Raw genomic sequence first — 20,214 nt, 5'->3', positions numbered from 1 at the left:
ACCTATTTTAATTATTTGTATTTTGAGCTCCCAAAGAATACGTAGCAAATTCAGAAACAAATGGCTACACACAGAACAACAGCAGACCAGGTGAAGTATCCCCAAATCAGAGCTTCTGATGGTTGAAGCCAAGTGCCCTGTTCAGTGTGTTCTTAAGCAAACAGTGTAAGATGGTTGAGAAGGTGACCCACCATCACATGCACAGACTTGGTATCGCCAAGATGTGCCATCAGGAGTCTAGTTTACCAGCTGTTCTGTCTGTTAGCAATGACTACACAGGAAAGACGCAATGCTGGTTACAGGCTGCCTATTTATAGTCTGAGAAGGGAGGACCAAGATTAGTTTTCATTATAGCAAATAACATGAAGGCTGAATCTGAGCCAGACCAGCCCCACTTTAGAGGGTCAAACTGCAGTCGAGGTAATTAGTACAGGCGTACGTTAAGTTTACAAGGCGCAGCGCAGCACTATATACACTAACGAACTCCAGCCAAGCTGGTACAACTAAATGACAAGAATGCAGCCCAACGCAGAGAGCCTGTCTTAGTGCTGGGTATGGGAAGGCTGTGCTGGCCAGCTTCTGCTCTCAACCCAGTAGCCCTCCATCTGAGTGCCTGGAGAGGTGTACATGCTCCAGTGGCCTGGGTGCACCCACACAGCTCGAGTGCTTCCATCTCCAGAGTTAGCCCTGGTTTTGTTCCAAGGCATTTCTTGACTCATGTCAATGTTTCCTTAGAGAAATGCTGCATTTGTTTCTGTCCTTCAGGGGATTTCCTTCCAGAACAGAGGCTGTCATGCAACAACAAATTCCGATGAAATTAGGTGGTTTCCCTAAATCAGATCCTGATTCACATCAGTTTCTGTGTAACCAGGTTTTTCCTCCAAGACTGCCTTTTAACTTGAAGTCTAGGTTGATCCAATACAAGCAGATTTTGGTCCATTTGTGCCCTTACGCAACTTAAGATTGCCATTCGCAAAGACTTCATCTTTTCCCGATGAAGAAAATTGTAAAATCCAGTATCAGAGTACAGCTCTTCCTTCTGGCAGAAGAAGAAAGACTTCATAGATCCAAGGCAACTACACCTCTGGTGTCAAGCAGCCCAGCCTCTTCACAGATTATGAGTAGTTTCTTATTTAGACCAAATACAGACCAAAGCTCCTATTCCTTAGTATAGCCTGAACTCTTTCTCAACATCAAATGCCTGATCTAGTAGCCATGATAGTAAGCACGATTGTGATGTTCCCTTTCAAAAGGTTTAGATCTGCCATGGCAGATATTTATTTATTTCTCTGATAAATGGAGTCCTAAGGAGCCTTCTGCTTTGGGCTGCATGATATCACAAGTGATAGAGTGGCCTTTGAGGCTCAAGCAGAGCCTGAGTAAAATTCACCAGCAATCTTCAATGATCAAAGTAATTTATTAAATGCATTTATGTTTATATTTATATTGGAAAGAAATGTCATAACAAGTAATGCAACATGATGGGTATCTTGGTCATCATGAGATAATTACATTGATGCAGGGTTACAAAACACTGTGAAGAAACATTTACTTCTAAACACAGTGAAATATTTGTCATCGTTGCTTTTTAAGTGTTGATAGATCTTTTATTTACGCATGTATATATTTTTATCCATCAATGATATTGCCACATTGGTATCTTGCTATTTGAGCAGGCAGAACAATGTTAAGAATTGTGTTCTCTATTTTTGAAATGTTTTGACACTCATTTAATGACTTCACACAACAGCAATGCATTTGGATAATGTGAAAGATAAGTAGTAAATTTATGGAAAATTATTGTCAACACTTGTGTCACAGTAGCGTGTTCAAATTCCAGCCAAGTTCAGTACTCTGCTTCAAGAAAAAAAGCTGCCTCTTGCAGCCTAAGATTGTAACCGCAGTTTGCTGCGTATGTTGACAGTCCTACAAGATCAAGATTCAAAAGACCTTATAAAAGAAAAGAGAGAAGGGGTGTTTTCTTCACCTCAGAGATCTTGGACTCTGGAGCCATAAGCCATAAACAACTTGGCCAGGGTCATGTATGATAAGAATGTCAGAGCCCAGAAATTGAATTTAGAATGACTGAATTATGGCACAGTGCCCTTACCCCAAGTCATCCTTCCATTTCAGATAAAAATCTTCATTGCAAGGGATTCCTTTTGTGTTCTGGAAATCTAGTTTAGATGTGCATGCTTTTCCCACTTTGTGCCATGCTTTGTAAAATGTCTTAAGGCAGTTTTTCTCTGCAATCTTTTGTTGTTATATGCCAGCTGAAACATTCCTTTACAAGTCCAAATTTCTGGATGACTGTTTAGTAGAGAGACATGGGAAAACCTAGAAGAGGAAGGAGGGCAAGTAGGAGGGCAGGAGCGTGGAAGGAAGGAACGAAGGAGGGAAGGAAGGAAGGAAGGAAGAAAGGAAGAGGGAAGGAGGGAAAGGAAGGAAAGAAATGGAAGGCAGAGAAAGAAGGATCTTTGTTTCTTTTTGAGATATCTTTTTCACACTTCGTTTTCTCTTTCATTGCATATTATTTTGGCTGAGATGGAAAAGATTTGGGAAGCAAGCGTTGAGTAAATGCTCTCAGACTTGTGTAAGTTGAGTGTAATGCCATGAACAGTAGAGCTATACCAGAATGATGTGAAAGAGGTCATAATCAGATCTCCTGTAGATGTAGAAGTGTTTTGCTTTCACAAACCATTTCACCTCCAAAATACTAATTTCATTTCAATTTTTGAATGAGATTGATTTCCTTGCCATTTTTATTCAAGCCAGAACAAGATTCTTTTCTTTTTTTTTTTTCCTGGTCATTGTTCATACTTTCACAGAATAGTTCACAGAATAGTTGAGGTTGCAAGGGGCCTCTAGAGGAGTTAAATCTTTAACACAGTTATTGGTGCTAGATTTTTTTTGAATGCTAAAGCTAATAATTTTCTATTGGGGGGTGCTATGTATAAGTCTTTCTTACATATCTGCAAACTCTGGTTAGTTTAATCCTCATTAAATTCATAAGGGCATTTTCAACATATATATACATTTAAGATTCTCAGTCTCAGTGCTGCCACCACTCAAGTCCATAAGAATTTTATGACCAGCTGCAACAGGAGTGCAATAGATCCCTTATTGTCTTTCCATACGATGACCTACTTAGTCTAAAAAATTTTAGTTAGGGTTCTGGTTTAGATTTGCTATTACACTACATATATTTGCTTGCATCACCTATATGGTATTTGAAGAGTGACTAGCCAATGACTGCTCAAAGAGTGACAGCTGCAATTCTACACTAAGCTCACCTGAGTAACTTTGCCCATGTAACTTTACTCTCTGATCACAATATTAACAATGGCACTAACGGCAATGTTAAGACTAAAAAAGGCGGATGAAGGGAGTATAGCCAGGCACAAGGCTCTAGGGGACCACTTAATACAGGAAACTTTTCTTTTTAAACTGAAATTTTGTAAGTACTCTTTCTTTGCATTCTTGGATTTAGAACACTGCTGAGATCGTGTAAGATCTAGTAAGATCTTTGGGCACAGTGATAGTCTTAATGAGTTATTTTAAAGGTAAGGAACAGGCAGCAAATGGAAGAAAGGCTCAAATGCAGCCAAGTGAGAAGTTTCTCTGCCATAGACCATATAGAAATTAATTGTAAAATTACTTTTCAAAGACCCTTTTGAAGAGCTGATATTAGTGACTGAAGGGGAAAAGGCTAGGTCAGCATAGGCATATCAAGGAGTATGTCCAGGGCCAGAGCACATCATACAGCAGATATTCTAGCCAAAGCTTCAGTTTATGAGTGGAACAGTGGAACGCAGACACCACTGGTTCTTCTCAGTTCCTAGAGCAGTCTAAGACTGGGAGGCCACAGAGGTGTTTTTAAGCCCTTGGCTGTTTGGATTCAGCATAGGATGTCCATCTCTAGAATTCAAATTCTCCACAAATGCTCTTAATTGGCCTAGATAGTATAAATAGCAACCATCAGTAAAAACCACATGCCTAGAAAATATATTATGGGAAGTTGGACCCCAAATAATGTTACAGTGACTGGAGTGGCACCATGAGAATCAAGATTATAGTCTTACTCCTTAACTGTAGGTTTGATGTACATCTTAAGTATTTCTTGATTTCTGTGGAATTGGGATTGGGACATGAACAAAGGAGTCATTGAAAGTATATTTCTATGGATAAGCAGTAGAACAGCATAACTTTGTATTAGTGCACCTGCTGAATTAAATTAATACTTCAAGCAAATGCTGTTAGCCATAGGTTTCATGAAAGCTCAGAGGACTATGATTCATCAAAGGACCTAGTCATGTCTTATGAGTTAAATATTCCCAGTTTTAGTTCAGAAGGCTCTGAAATCCATCCAGTAATAGAAGATCAAGCAAAATAATTTTATGATCTCTGTGAATAACAGGTAATTCTGGAATCAATGACATGAAGAATAGTTAATGTGCTACATCAAGACTAAATTGTATCTTACATTTTAATTCTGAAGAACATTTTCCATTGTGAAAGTGGAGCTGCTCAAGGAGAACACAAATCACATGGTCAAGAGCCAGGACACTGAGGCCAGATCCTTAGCCAAACACCAGTGACTTTGAAGCCACACATAGCAATAGAAATGTCACCCTAAGCAGAGAATCTTTCCTCCCAAAATGAGAAAATGTAGAGGAAGAGAGCTGCGTAGAGATTACCCAGCACATCCTTGTTATAAAAAGTCATGCCAGGGGTAGTAAATGGGAATGGCAGAAGTAGAAATGGTTATTGGATTATGTTGTCCACATGGTGTTGGGCCAGTGCAACGGCTCTATGCCTCTGCTGAACTCTAGAGCTGCATCTCATTGTCCACATACCTAGCCAAGGATCTTGAGAGCAGAAAGGAGGGATCTGAGAACTACCCTTTCCTGCAGTTCACCTCCGCAGCACAGGCAATAAATTTAGTACCACAGAGGAGCTGAGCTCTTAAGAAAGGTCATTGTTTTCTTCCGTTATTGTCCTTATGTCTTTGCCTTGCATCTTGCACAGTCATGTGCTGAGCATACCATGGTTAAGCAGTATTACCAGATGGGAATGGTAAGCTATTACAATTGCTTTGCACAGCTATACGCACCAATATCTACAAGGCAATAGAGAATCAGATCCTCAGTTTGTGGACAACAGCAGGTTCCTGTATTTAATGTTTACCATTCTGGCATCATGGCAGGGTTCCTACCCCCTGCGTTGACTGTGGCACAGGGGTGATCAAGCTGATGTTTGCAGGTCAGTTATTATTTAAAAAAATTCCCTTGAAAGGACACCAGTTTACATGCATCATTAAAGCTCCATCAGCACATTACACAGCTCCAGGTTGTAAACCATGCCAGATCAGGACCTTTCATTCTTTAGATGGATGAAAGTAATGATGCCAGCAGTGACAGGGTATGCATCGTGATTAGGCATTGTGACCAGGAGGCAAGACTTTTGAAAAATGATCTTCCAAAGATGCTTGCAAGTAACACAGCAGGTGCTGGAAACTTTTCTGCATCACTGAATCTGAATCTGTTTCATTGACTCCAACATCTCACTGATAAATGTGATTGCACTTTTCCCTCACTCAGCAAATATAGTGACTGGCAGAGTAAAGCAAACTTTAGCATCTGTGTTTATATCCATTGATCTATGTCTTGTAAGTGTTATGTCACTTGAGAATCTTTATGAAAACAGATAATTTATAACGGCAAGGAGATAAACTGCTATCCATCTTACTGCAATCTTAATGTAAGCTGGTTTCTGTCCTTCATTATTGCCCATAGTACTCAAGTTGAGCCCAGATAATAGGGCAGATACTCTTTCATTTCTAACTAAGCAATTTAAAGCTATCCTGCATTTGTAATTCCTGAAAGACAGTTAACCTTCTACTCAGCATCTTGTTCTGCATAAAGGATCTTGGGGCTTTAGGCCTTGGGCCTGTGTGAAAAGGTGACAACTTCTGTAATGAGATCAACCGTTGTCACAGCAGTGGCAGGCATGCAGGACTTTTGGCATTCGCAGTAAAAGAAGAGGTGGCAAAGGACTATGAGTAGAGACCAAACAACCTTCCCACCACTGGAGGAGACAAGGGCATCAGTGGAAGATCACCACCCAGATGCGCAGAGACAGTTAACGTTTTCCAGGATCTCACTTTCAGAAAAGATGCATGCAGTGAACTTCCAGAAGAGAAACCTCAAGGAATTACTTTGAGTTTGAGGTGTAGTATAGAAATCGAAGAGGTTAAAAACCATAAGCACGTAAGTTTTTCAGTTCAAATGTACTTTCTGCATCTGGACATATCGATCTCTTCCTGAGTTTGAAACTCTAGACCTCTGCAAGCCTCCTCCAAATCCTAACAAAAGCAGACTCTCAGCCCAATTCTGCCGGATTCCCTTCATCTCTCAGGCTTTTTAACACTTCTGTTCTGTAGAAGGAACCCGTTTTAGTTAGATCAGCCAAAATGCATTCCGTTACAATGCTGCAGCCTCCTGGAGTTGAGGTAATTTAAAAAAAAATTTTTTTTTTTCTAAAACTTAGCGTTTATCCTTTAAAATCTGAATTGTCTTTAATGTGACAGTCACCACAGCAGAGCTAACTTTTCTGTTTTGCTAATTCTGAACTCACCTTTAGATGTGTTGATATTCTCAGCAGGTTTTGTTCTGGACTTCCAGCCATTTGTTACTTTGTTGAAAGATACAGAGCTAGTTTTGTCTTGAAAATTGAAATCTAACCTATATTTTTATTTAGCCTGAAAGTGCTAAATACTATGCAGTGTTAATACACTCTTCACCTGTTGACTTGGGGATTATTTTTCTTGTCTGTTGTCAAAGGACTTTTCTGCAATTAAGCCAACATCTTGTGTAGCAATTCCATTTAGTATATTTTTCTTGATTCACGTTTGGATTAAGTAAATCAGGACACTACTATCTTAATTTTAAATTAAGTAGTAATTTACATGCTTCTTTTTACATGATATTCTGCCATGATGTTGATCAATTGTAAACCCGTAGCCCAAGAAATACAATATTGCCATCTCTACTTAGAGTCTATGGATATTGTACGGAGGATGCAAGGCCACAGGCTTGCCAGGCTTGCACTCCTTTGGTCCCTAACTCAAGCTTGTTTTTCTTCGTTTAGCTGAAACACCTTTTTGTTTTTCTAATGACAGGGTGGCTATGCCTAGTTGGTTTTACTTTTGCTTATCTTCTTATGGTATAACCACATTTTTATATAGATACTAGTAAAAAGTAGTTACTTTATGCAGAATGAGATATTGATGACTAACATAATGATGCAATGGAGAGGAATACACATCTAGTATGATAGCAGCGGCCTTGAAAAGTGGAAACATGGGATGCAGGGCAGAGGAGTACAGGCATGGGATGACACAAGACTGGGCACTGACTGATACAGGGGACCCCAGGGCTATAACCAACTCACTGGCAGTCAGATAAATTCAGGACTGGAGCTGGTATCAAAGAAATCAAAGAATATATGCAACACTTACCATATATAGTAAATTATATATACATTAAGTGTAGTAAATGTAGTATAGTAAAACATATAGTAAATGTGGCACGGAGTTGCAGACCAGTGAAAACCGAAGGTGTAAATGCGTGTTAGCACAAAAACAACACCAAGCAGACCCTTCAGTGAGGGAGAAGCCACCAGCATTGTAGTCCTCCCACCAAAAGGACTTAGGCTGCTGACAACTTGCCATCCTTGCTCTCCTCTCCCCCCAACACACGCACCTCCTGCCCAGACTGAAGCCATGCTCTCTGCCCCACTCAGATTAGCACCATTGACAGAAGAGGGCTTGCCTTGCTTCGAGGTTGCAGTTACGCCTTTCAAAATAAGGTACAACTCAGTGCGAGAAACACTGCCAATTTTCTTTGACTTTTCTTTTGTTTCCTGAATAACTTGTGACATTCTTTTTTGATTGGAATATCTTTCCTCCTTCTACCCCGTTGTTTCATTGACAATGAAGTTGGATAAAGTCCAACAGTGAATTTGGATTTCGTTAGGGCCAATTCCACTCATGATGCAGATCTGAAGACTTGAATCAAAGCTGTGATTGTTGCTGTACTGATACCCAAACTGCTCTGAGTGTGCATGCATAGATTCCTCTCTCCCAGAATGGAAAAAGAAGAAAGGAAAAAAAAACTTGATTTATTGAGCATAATTGTATGGATAATCTCAATCCATTACTTTGTGGCACAGAACAGTTTTTCATTCACACATCCATCTTCTCTGAAATAAGAGACTATTCTTACATTTTATTCACATAATGGTTTTGATAGAAAATCTGTTTTGCTGCAGATGAGGGCCCTGGAGGTTTTTGGTCTATTGTAATACATAAGAGCTGCCTGACATTGCAGCATTCGTTCTCTAGTGCTATTGCCTAGCAGGGCTAAAAGCACTGATGTCTTTTACAGTTCTGCTATTGCCATTATCCATTTCAATGGGTTTAAATGTAAAAGTGAAATTGATGGTGTTAAAGCATGAATTTCAATCATACTAAGAAAGAAGATATTGATGGGAGCTAGCAAGGGAGTTCTGGACAAAAATACTGCAAAGGAGAAGCTGAAAGGCTGATTGCTGTAAGCCCAGTGACTCTGTTTTATTGGGTTACAGAGCTACCACACATAAAAAGACATCGGTCCATGTTGCATAACTCAGAAGAAGGTGCATTTTTCCTTGTCAGTATTATGGCAACCATCTCCTTCTCCTCCCTGAGGTGGGACTTCATGGAAAAATCTTCAAGTCTTTATTCAGCTTTTTATGTGAGATTTAAGTTGTCCCTTCTCATTAATCTTGGCAGTCAGGGTGATTTTTTGTGCTATTGTGCTTCTTGTAAAAATCATACCTTTGTAATTATAGTGCAGCGTTCTGCCTGAGACTGAGTCTTTATGGACCAGTAGAAGAGACACTTTGTACCATACAAATTATAAAGAGCACAGTAACTGAGAGTTAGCCAAACTAATGAGAAAGGGGTAGGGCTGTTTTGCAGGAGCTTGATGAGTTGGATTTTAATTTCCACCTTGACACAAATTGAAAACAGAATCACGCCGTGTTACATGGTCCATCGAAGCACCTCTGGCACAACTATTGCTCTGACCTCTGCTTGAATCAAGACAAACATCCATGACAGAGTTTCTTCTGGGGCTGCGGTCAGCTTTTACCTTGCCTGCCTCTGCATGCCCCGTGTCCTAAGGCTTAATGCCATCACCAAGAAACATGCAACTTCGTGAGAAACACAGCCATATTTTGGGGATATCCACATTTATCTTGGGTTGCAAACAACTGAAAAGGCTTGTCTGGTGTCTCAATTTATTCGTATTTGTGCTTCCATGACAGCAGCATGCTCTGTACCTGTTTAATTGGTTTAAGTCAAGTTTAAACACTAAGCAAGCTTAAAACAACAGAGCTGTACAACAGAGCTGTGGTCTTGATTACAGAATTATGGATGAGTTTACAAAGAAGAAAATAAAATTATAAAGTTATATTTCAGACTATACTCTACAATAGAAGTCCTCCTTAGCTTTCATGGTATTTTAGCTATCTGGAGGGAGAAAGGGCAAAGAAAGGGATGGTGTGCCTCCGAGCACCTCTTTCTTCCCATCTTCAAAATAGAATCCCTTCTGCCTTCCCCATCTTAATGTTTCCAAGCCTACTGCGTCCCTGAAAAATGCTATCCTTCCTAGCTTGAGTGACTTTCTTGCAAAGCAGAATGTTTCTTGCAAGACTTTCTCAGTCATGTCCCATAAGCGTACTGTTCTGTAAGGTCCAGTTACTCCTAGGCAATAATCATGACACAATAGTTATTAACAGGATGGATTACAAACTTAGCATTTAGAGTGTTCTTTCTAAATAAACTCCCTTTCCCACCTCTTATTAGTTTGGGTCCGTGCTGCCATAACATCTACCCTGTGCTTTAAGTCTCAGTCCCAGTTTCCTCCATCTACTGCTTGCTCAGTCTAACGTGGGAGAAAAATGCCTATAGGATCAATATGTTCAAACCATTTGAGGAAAGGAGTGTGACAATGTGCCAAAGAAATTTTAGTGACTGACAAAGGTTCCTGGCAAGCAACAATAATAATGTGTGTAAAGTGGATTGTTATTCAAGATTCCCTTAGGCAGCCCCTTTCTTACCAAAAGATATCATTTTATGATAAAAAATCATTATGTATGTTTAGCAAAACATTTCCATTGTACTCTTAATAAAATGTCTTTTTCCCCTGAAAGTGTTTTGAGATGAATGTATACCGATGTGCGAAACCATGATTTTATCTTTACAGGAATTTGTTATGAATAGTCTTTGAAAATGTCTCTCTCAAGCTGCAGGTTTTCCCATTCAATGTGCACTGTTTGTATTTATCCTCTCGCCAGTAGCATCTGCAGCCAAGGCTTTCTGCAGAGTCAAATCACAGCATTTCGAATGAAATGTAAAATCCTTAGTGACGGACCTCTTCAGTAGACTAGGTGTAGCACTAAATAAAAATTGATTGATTTTGTTTCAACTAAATGGTGACATGCATTTCAATATGAACCCATCCGCCTATCTGGCCCTGTAATTGTATTTGTAATGGTAGTCCTACTTTTAAGCATACCGTGGTGATGGTGTGAAATCTTAGCCATATGGCTGGACCCTGTTGGATAAACCCACAACAAATACCAGTCCTAAAAACTCTGAAATTTATATTTTACTTTAAAAACTAAGAAAGTGAAATCTTCTCCTCTGACTATACAAAGGAATGGTCACGTATAACTGAAAATTAATTGCCTGTAAAGGCAAACCTGCACTTTGGTTATGCGCTGTCATGGTTAAGGATTTAACCCAAAGTGTCCCAGCATTGCAGACTGAGTCTATGTTAAATTACATCTAATGCTTTCAAGTTTGCAAGATAATTAAAAAGATGCAAATAAAATACTAGAAAATAAATAGCTGTTTCATGCAGCAGCTCCTACTCTTATTTACAATATTATTTGTGCAATACTATTTGCAATAGTAATGTTATACTGTGTTGCAGTGGAGGCTACAGATAAGGGACGAGGCTCTCATTGTGCCAGGACTTGACAAAATAAAACAAAAATATGATCCTTTCAACAAAGCCGTTGTCAATGCATCAGTGGAAGTGATTAGTTACGATAGGTGTCTAACCTGTCATTCTTGAGCTGTGTGAGGCTCACAGAAGATGTAAGCATGGTGCGAGCACGGGACTTGCATGCAGCGACTGCTGGCTGGATGAAGCTGGCGGGAAGGCTGGTCTGTAACCAGCGTCCCCGGCCAGAGGAGGAAGCCTGGCGGCAGAGCCCGCTGCAGCCACGCTATTTGGCTGGACGGCAACACAGCTGCATACTCGTCCTGGTCTCATTTTGGGGTAGTGAGGTGGCTGGGGAGCCTTTTTCGCTGAAGAGATATTTGTCTCCATTAGTACTTGAATTTCCTAGTAGGTTCCCTGTAGCTCTCACAGCTGTTTTGCTTGTTGTGTGTTCTTTGTGTTTTAGGCTTATAACTTGGGTAATATTCAGAGAATGTAAAGCTAGGGGACTAAAATACTTATTTAACTTATAAAGACATGCAAGCATTTCTACAAGGTTATTCAGGGCATCAGATTAGCTCCTTAACAAGGTTTGCATTAATATATTCCTGACTTTTTGTCTAAGTCCTGTTTATTTCACGTGAGTTTATTCAGCAAGTGGTATAAAACCTGTTTTGAGAGTCTGCCACCATCTAGCATATCTGTAGCTCCGAGGAGAAGGAAATGTAGATGTCCAGGTACATCTGCAAGTGGGAAACCGTATACGGTACTCCATCTGGATCCTGTACTAACAGATTATTGACAAAGCACTCATGCACCTAGACCATAGGCAACCCTAATATTGAGGGAGGACTCTGAAAAGTGAGAGGTGGAAAGAGACCTGAGACCATGAATGAAAATAAAATTCTAGACCTTTTTTATCTGTCTTGCTTTACCATTAAGTATGTTTTCAGAGAAAGACCTTGCAGCTAATTAGCAGACTTTTCTTGCCCAAGCTTGTTTATGATATGAAGATTATTGACATTTCTATAGAAATCATTAATAATATTCAATCTGGAAATTACCAGTTTGTCTAAATAGGGTAAATATTTACCGGTTGAAAACCAGCTGACCTAGCCTAACTGGTTAATTCACAAAGCTGTATATCTTGTGTTATGAATGCCCATTTCATCCCCTTTTCACTGCTCACACGTGCAGGTACACACATACACACAAAATCTCAGTTACAACTTTCCTCCTGGGATGCATTAAAGTAAATGGAAAGCTGCTTCTTTTTCCAAAGCCTCTCATTCTGCATTCTTGAGAGAGGCAGAATTAAATGGAGGGGGTGGGATAGAAATGTGGAAGGCAATAGTATGCATGTATTTAAACCTAAAGCCTTCTTCTGTTAACTCAGATGTTCAATTTAAATTTGAATAGAGATTAATAAATTACACAAATTATAACACTTCAGACTTGGATGTGGGCCAGTGGTGTTATATATAAGCAGTGTTGAGCTTCTGGAGCTTCAGCGTGCTCATTTATATTCATCCAGTGCTAACCAGAGAAATAATAGCATTATCATCTAGTTCAATAATCAAATAATGGAAAACTGATCTCTGGGAGTTTTGACTGGAATGGAAAGCAGTTTCTTACTGTGTTTATTAGCTGGAATACTAAGGACTCAGCTGTGGTGAGTTAATGAGTGATATTTTAATAAATTTCTGAATCTGGATACATAAGCATCCTGATGAAAGTAGAATTAGCTGCGTCAATCTCTCATTGGCTTACCATATCACCTATATCTTTTTTTTTCTCCTTGCAATGTAATGCTACCTTGCACAGAATGTTGACTAGCATGCTAGCTAAAGTACTGTTATAGTTCTTGAATTTTATTAATTATGATATTTCTCCAGTGGAAATGTATTAAGGGACTATTAGGGGCATATGTTAATTGTGTCTGTATTGCTTAGCTTCATTTATTGGATTTTTCCTGTGATATATATTAATAGACTTCTAATAGACATGGCTACATTTTCAGAAGAAATGGGTGTAGTTGTGTAGAGTAAATATGAAGACAGATAAGTTACACGTGAGGCAATGTATGAAAGCAAAACATGTGCCTGAGGTGAGGCAGTCACCAGATTAGTGTTTTGCCCACCTGTCTGATCTCCCATGCATTCAGTGTTACTATACTAAACATGTACTAGCAACACATTGGTGTATGACTGAATATGATAAATTAGGAACTTGAAAATAAATGTACCATTAACTTGCTCTACCTTCTGAAACCTGACATGCCGTATCCAGAAAAACAAAAAGGAGGTAGTAGAATCAAGGTGTTTGGGGTTTTTTTTTCAGCATAGACAACACTGTAGCATGTATCGACATGAAAAGCTTCAACTTTTCAGAGAGCTTCGAGAGAGTACTGAAACATGTGTATTTCCTGTCTATCCTATGCAGGGAATTACTGGAACGCGGCTTCTTTCGTTACTTCGTCATCCTACCTTCACTTCTCCACCTTCCAAGGGGAAACCAGCGCAGACATCTCTTTCTATTTCAAAACGTCGGCCTCGGACGGGGTGTTTCTCGAGAACCTGGGGAACACTGACTTCATCAAACTAGAGCTGAAATGTAAGTATGTGCTTCCCATCACTCTTCCTGGCACCTGAAGTGGGTTTGTGTCAGATAGTAGGTTTCAAGGAATGTGTATGATTCAGTAAAACATGTAAGCTCATTAAATTCTGCAAAAACTTCCAAATCAAGCTGCTTGACATATTTTCAAGTTGCCTTATGTGGGAGGAGCGCTTGAAGTATATTTGGATTATTTCTTGAGGGGAGAAATACCAAGAAGGATGGAACTGGTAACGTCGGTTATAAAAATGACAGTAACCTGAAAAGATTTTTCAAAATTGCATGCCAGATTTATTTCTTTAAAGTGTGTGTCTGCAGCTGTGTGTGCTTTTCTGGTTTATCTCACTGTTGTTTTGACATAGGGGAAAGGAAAAAAAAAAAGAGAGACCATCCACACAGCACTGTAAGGAGCCAAAGAGCTGAAAACTTGCATATGATATTTAAAGCCCTAAAAAATCTCATAGAAATAAATCTTTATCAGTATTATCTGCTAATAAAATCGCTGATCCAAGAAAGAGGGCATAATGATATCACAAGGCAAGTTAATTTTATTATTTAAACCATTTTTAATGGCCCAGGGGCAAACTTTCCAAGGAAAGACGGCAAAATCCTCAGCTGTACCTGAATTCTGCTTAGTGAAATTGAAGCAGTTGAATTAGGGGGGAAAAATGTTTTATGTCTCCTTTGTTCTCCCTCGATCCAGTTTACCCTGTCATAAACAGGAGCGGTGACAGGCCTGCTGTGCTACGTGCGGCTGTTACTACAGCCTCTAGCGGCACATTACAGTGGCAGGGGTACAGTGCAGCAAGCTGCCTCCCTGCGCTCCAGCACCGGGAAAAGCATTTGTGCTTCCTTCTGCTGCAGGAGCTACTCATGGAGGCCAAGGACCCCAGCTCTAAATATTGATGCACAAAAGTCAGCGTCAAAAGTCACTAATGTTGAAAGAGAAGAAATTGTTTGCATACCCCAAATAATCTATTTTTATGCAGATTCAATGCGATTTACATGTGCGCATCTAATTTTAAAACAAAAAGCCATTTTCAACACTTCCCAAAGTCTAAACACACAAATTAGAATGTGGAAATTTAGAAACCACCAGGAGGCCCCTTTAAAATGCAACTAAATTTCTCTTTCGGGTAAGAATAAAGTGCCAAGTTCCAAGTGGGTGACAGCTTCTTTCCCTCTTCCTACAAGGAATTTAGTTGATGTTGCTTAATCCCAATTTTCTGTAATCTGCAACTGATGCAAAACAAAATAGCTCCTCTTGAGTCAGAGGGAATAGTCTCGTTTGTATTAACAAGGGGCACAGCCTTTTAATGCTAAAGTGGCAGCTATTTCTAATTTCACTATGAATTTAAGTAGTACTTACAGTCAGCTGAGGTGGGCATCTCCAGAGCTTCTTGCTCTTCTAATATATGGAAGGTGTTCTCAGCCGCTGTAGTTATCAGACCAGCCATGCTGTTACCTTAGCTAAAAGGTGACAATAACAGTGAATAAAGGTGACTTGGCAGTAACTATAATTCTTTTGAACTCAACACAGTTTAAATAATAATCATGCTGCAGTGGCTCACTGAATAGATGCACCAGTTCAAGAAAGCATGTGGCAGCGTACCCAGAATATCATCAAACAAATATCATCTCAAGCCTATGTATGAGATCCACTGACTTTGCTGTGATTTAGCATATGTATAAATTCAACTTCTGCCTCATGTCCCTGAATCGAAACCTTAAGTTACAAATTCTTGACGGTAAGAATTGAAATATCATCTGTAAAAACAGTCTATAAGGTCAAACGTACTATTCCTATTTAAGTAGTAAAAACCTCTTGATTAAAATTATGCTGACTGTATTTGCTAAAAGGACAAAGCAGTTTATTCGATATCATTGCATTCACTCTACCCTTTCTTTCCTGGAAACTCTTGCTTGAAATTTTCAGAGCCCCAGAAAATAGGCCTTTCTGTGACTTGAATGTTCTACCAGTCATAGCTCAAAAAAAGTTGAATTACTGTGGTTTTAGTAACAAAAAGAAACTCATTCTCTCTTCTGAATTACACATTTATTTAATGAATGTTTGTTTTATACAGTTTTCATGTTTGTTTGTTTCATTCTAGTCTGCACTTATGTTTTGTTGGAATTCATTCAAATGAAAAGTGGTTTCAGGATTTCAGAAGTTCCTTACATGACTTACAATCGACCCTGCTGCTTCTTAAAAGTTTGCTTCCCCTTTACAGAAGTCCCATAAAATTAACATGTGAATTTGTTTCTTAACAAGAATGTAAAGTTAAGTCAGTCAAGTAATTACAGAATTACCGCTAAACCCTGAAGAAGGTTTCCTTTGGCAGGCTGCTTTCTAGCTAACCCATCAAATTCTTTAGTAGAACCGCTATTTTGTATTAAAGGTTTTTGCGTAATGGCCGTCATCACATATTTACCGCAAGCTGTTGCACTTCAAACAGTGGGTGCGTTGCTTTTGTCTGTTCATTGCCTTCTCATACAGGTACAATTCTCATTGAAGAAGAATGACTTCCTACAAAACTTTTCCTTGATTTCTTTACTTTTTACAATTCCAAAAGGAAAATGTGGAAATCGGTGTCCTGCCAGCAAACACTGCAAATTCTTTTTTCTTCTTCCCTTATGTGTGAAATACCTGTAATATATGTGTATACCTGTAATATATGGTTAGTCAAGCATAAGCTTAGCTCTACAGACTAGGACTGAGAGGATCTACAATATCCAGTATTTTAATCAGCTTGCTGCACTTGGTGAATGCCTTAGGGAAACAAATAATTCGGTCTATAAAAATTCTTAGCTTCAAGTCTTTGGAAAGGACTTTGCTATTGCGTGTTTTATTCTGAGCACAAGAGTTGTCACTAGGAATGCTCATTAAATTATTTTATTGGTGTGCTGTCTTGGAGCTTCTTAAGGTCTAATAACTGCACAGATTATTTTCTAATTCTCTAGATTTATAAAAAAAGGAGATGGAATCTTGCAGTATCTTGAAGAGTAACTTCATGTGTCTTCAGCAAAGCCCAAGACTGCCATCTCTGAGGAGAGGGGGAATACAGGAAGGAAGGAAAGAACGTGTTTCTCTGATTTAAGAAATAGCTTTTCCAAACAGCTGACAAGGAGGACTGTCATGAAAAAAACAGTGATAAAATGTTACTATGAATGTGGCTGAAGTCTTTGGTTATTCCATTTATCAAGCAGCTCCTCTGGCAGGCTCGCACTTGTCACCATTCATGGAACAGTTGGCAGAGATGTAGAATTACCTGAAGCCTCAGTTTTTACATACATCAGTAAATCTACAGAACTCCATTATTTTTATAGCTGGCTGGTCAGCTGGCAACTACTACAACTGGCTTAGAAAGGAGGTAGTTGGATAAGGTATAAATTTTTCTGTAAAGCAGTGCTTCCAGAAACCATATGTCTCTGGTCAAAACTTCTAGATGTTTTTAAAATTAAAAATGTTTTTTAGAGAGAGAAAAAACCAATGTTTTATCTTTTAGAGCTTTCCTATACAGTTTTGGGAGGGTTTAACCTAAAATCCAGTCTTCCTATAAAAACACCATTGAGAACACCATTTTTTCATTTATACTAGCCCCCTTCTTTAACCTTGACCTACCTTTTAGGACCCAGAGGTAAGTAACCTGCTGTCTACAAAGCCTGCCAGGGCTGTCTCAGACAGTTCCTTGTCAGTGCCCTTCATAAAAGCAATCCACCAAAAAGTTTGAACATAATTTCAAGCAGCTGTTTGACGTCTTTCTCAGAACCCCTCATCTGCTCCCCTAGTGTGTACCTGAAAGCGCCTATGAAATTTAGTGTCCGCTCTCCATATCTTTATACTGTGTATGTGCAATAGAGCCGACACTTGCTCTGAGAGGTAATAGGGAGTTGGCTATAGTATGGAGTACTCCTGTGAACTGAAATAAGCTGTGTGGCCCGTCAGATACATATACCTGCCATAAGAGACCCACCTACTACTGCTAACCAGTTTAGCTGGCCATTGCTCTAATTCATCCTTTGCCTTTACCTCTGTCCCCATGACGCAGAGGTCGGGAGCAGACCTAGCACGCCTGAAACAGAGATGAAACAGTAGCCGGTACGTCAGCCAACAGCAACATGGATCCTGCAGGTCTTCAAAAGCAATCCTAATGTTCTTTTTTTTTTTGAATACTTCAGGATTGAATGTTGCCAAACAAAACATGCCAAGAATTTCATTTTGAATTCTTGAAGACTTTCAGCTCCCCTCCCCATTCAGTTCTTCCTTGCAGTCACTCCTCCTTGGAAATGGTAGCTTTGCATAACGGAGCCCAGCTAGAGCCATTGAGGTGCAGGGAAATAGGCCTCCAGGATCCTAACTTGAACCTCTGCAGCAGGCAGGGGGCGACCTAAAATCCGGCTGAATATCAACATATCTGACTAGGGTCAAAGGAGCAAAAATGTGGTTTTGTACATTTATGAGATGTGGGTTGAAGACTTCGGAAAGCTATGACTATGAAAATCCAACTATTTCATACCTGTGAGGTGTTTGTCAAATAGTCCACATTTGAACTTTCTGATCAAGAGAAATCCCAAGTTTTGGAAGAGATGTATTCCTGAAAGCAAATTCTGGAAGGGACATATTCCTGAGAATTTGGGAAGAAGCATTGACCATCACTGTTTTGTATCAGATTCCCAGGACTGTTGCTCTAGAAAGGCAGTGGTGAATTAAACTGTTTCCGGAAAAGTCTCTTAATGGCACTGTTATATTATTTTAATGGAAAAGAGATTCTGCGCACTACTGTAGCTCGTCTCATCCCAGCACCTCCAAGCAATTTACAGACACTAATGAATTGTATATCATTGTTATTATTTTGAAGTAAGTAAACAGCAAGTCAGTTTTGCAGTAGAAGAAAAAGATGAGGCTTAGAGAGATAAAGATCAGCTTGTGTTTGATCCTGGCATGAACATGTAAGTGAGGAAGGAGCTTTCTTATTAATTTATTGTAGAAAGCTAGAAATACTTACAACCCCTACATTCAGAGATGTCACTTGGCTGCTAACCCCTGCAATGCTAGCTGCCCTAAAAGTCTCCCCAAGGAGTGATCAGTGAACTTGGCTGCTGTGAAAGGGATTACATGGAGTAGCTTGCTAATGAGAGCAGTGGTATGGCTTCAGGATGGGACTACTTGCTCTGTGGGCAAGGGGTACTGACAGCACTCTAATACCTAACATTTGCAGTTGAAGAGAGAAGTCCTACATTGCTTCCTGTGCTTAGCTGTTTCTAGGCTACTTGGTTGAGACAGGAGTAACTTCTCCAAAATCAGACAAGAAGCAGTGACAGATCAGGGACCATGATTCCCATTGCTGTTTGCTGCTTCTGCCCAGATAGCTTTCTGTTCCTCCAGACTGAATGCTCTAACACATGACTGATTAATATATTTTCTTACAAATTTTAATAACTTCATCACTTCTTTCTCCAGAGGCATCCTAAAATGGAATTCTACCATGTCAATCAGTTTTCATATGATACTCTTTAAATTCCCATATGTTAATGTAAATGCAGCTTACATTTTCCACTGCTTTATCTTTTCAGCTAGGTAGGGAAACCGGTGTGACCTTTGTTGTTTCTTTTAATTGAGTTGATATTTTGCTTTCCTAGCAGAAGGTCACTGTTTTGAAAAACAACCCCCTAGGAGAGCATGTTGCATTAGCCACACGTCAAAGAATGCATAGGACACTGAGGAATCTCTTTATCCCAAGGCCCAGAAAGAAGTTATCAAATTAAATGGAAAAACATTAAATTTCTTCAGGGAAATTTTTGACCCAAATGTTTTTACAGTTTTGCAAACTCTTATCCTATTCCAGGACAATATGAAAGTTAGTTACAAAGAAAAAAAAACCCTAGTCTGAAGAACTGCAAGCACCATTCATTTAAAGATAAGATTCCTTTTCAAATGAGGTAAGTGGTGCAGAAAAGCCTGATATTCAAACAGGGCAATTTATGGCCCATCTGAGAAGGCCTGTTCCACCTGTATCCTTGTTCCTAATTAGCAGATGGGGATAGGTGCCCAGGCTGGCATGTGGGAGCAAGCCAAAGGCAGCAAATAAACATCCCAGCTGGGGAATGGCTAAAACTGACCAATAGAAAATCCTAGGCACAGGGCTGTGGGGAAATTAAGGCCATCAGTAGCTCTTCTGTAACTAGCTCGGACTCTGACAAGGTACAGGTTGCCGGGTACAGGTTGCTCTACTTCAGCCTGCCTCAATGTCAATATGGCATTCGTGACCCTGCACTGCACAGTGCCATACAGCATCCCCTCAGCATTACTCCTCTCCTTCCAAGGGTGCTCGGTGCTTTTCTCATTGCCATAAATGCCACTTTAATAGTCATTTTATGCGCAGTGTCTTATAAATAAGTTACAGCTCACATAAAGTTCAAGGTGGGAACTGGTTGGCATTCAAAAAGCATAGTTCTCCCTAACTTTGGTTTCTATTGCACTAGATACACGCAACACATGGCAAACGTTGCTAGCCCTATCACCCACTAGCTCATCTCAGCTCTTTGC

At 39.6% G+C, this 20,214-nt stretch overlaps 1 protein-coding gene across 1 annotated transcript in view; it reads left to right on the top strand.

Annotated features, from left to right (window-relative positions):
- Nucleotides 1-20,214, top strand: part of CNTNAP2 (contactin associated protein 2) — a 1,268,404-nt gene that overhangs the window by 1,133,065 nt on the left and 115,125 nt on the right. The window contains exon 16 of the mRNA XM_075142928.1: nucleotides 13,497-13,667. Coding sequence (XP_074999029.1) covers nucleotides 13,497-13,667 — 171 coding nt within the window. The remainder of the gene's footprint in view (nucleotides 1-13,496; nucleotides 13,668-20,214) is intronic.

This window comes from Calonectris borealis, chromosome 2, assembly GCF_964195595.1.
Source record: "Calonectris borealis chromosome 2, bCalBor7.hap1.2, whole genome shotgun sequence".
Lineage (NCBI taxonomy): Eukaryota > Metazoa > Chordata > Aves > Procellariiformes > Procellariidae > Calonectris > Calonectris borealis.
The sequence above is the reverse complement of the archived record's forward strand: the minus strand, read 5'-3'. Positions and strand labels throughout refer to the sequence as shown.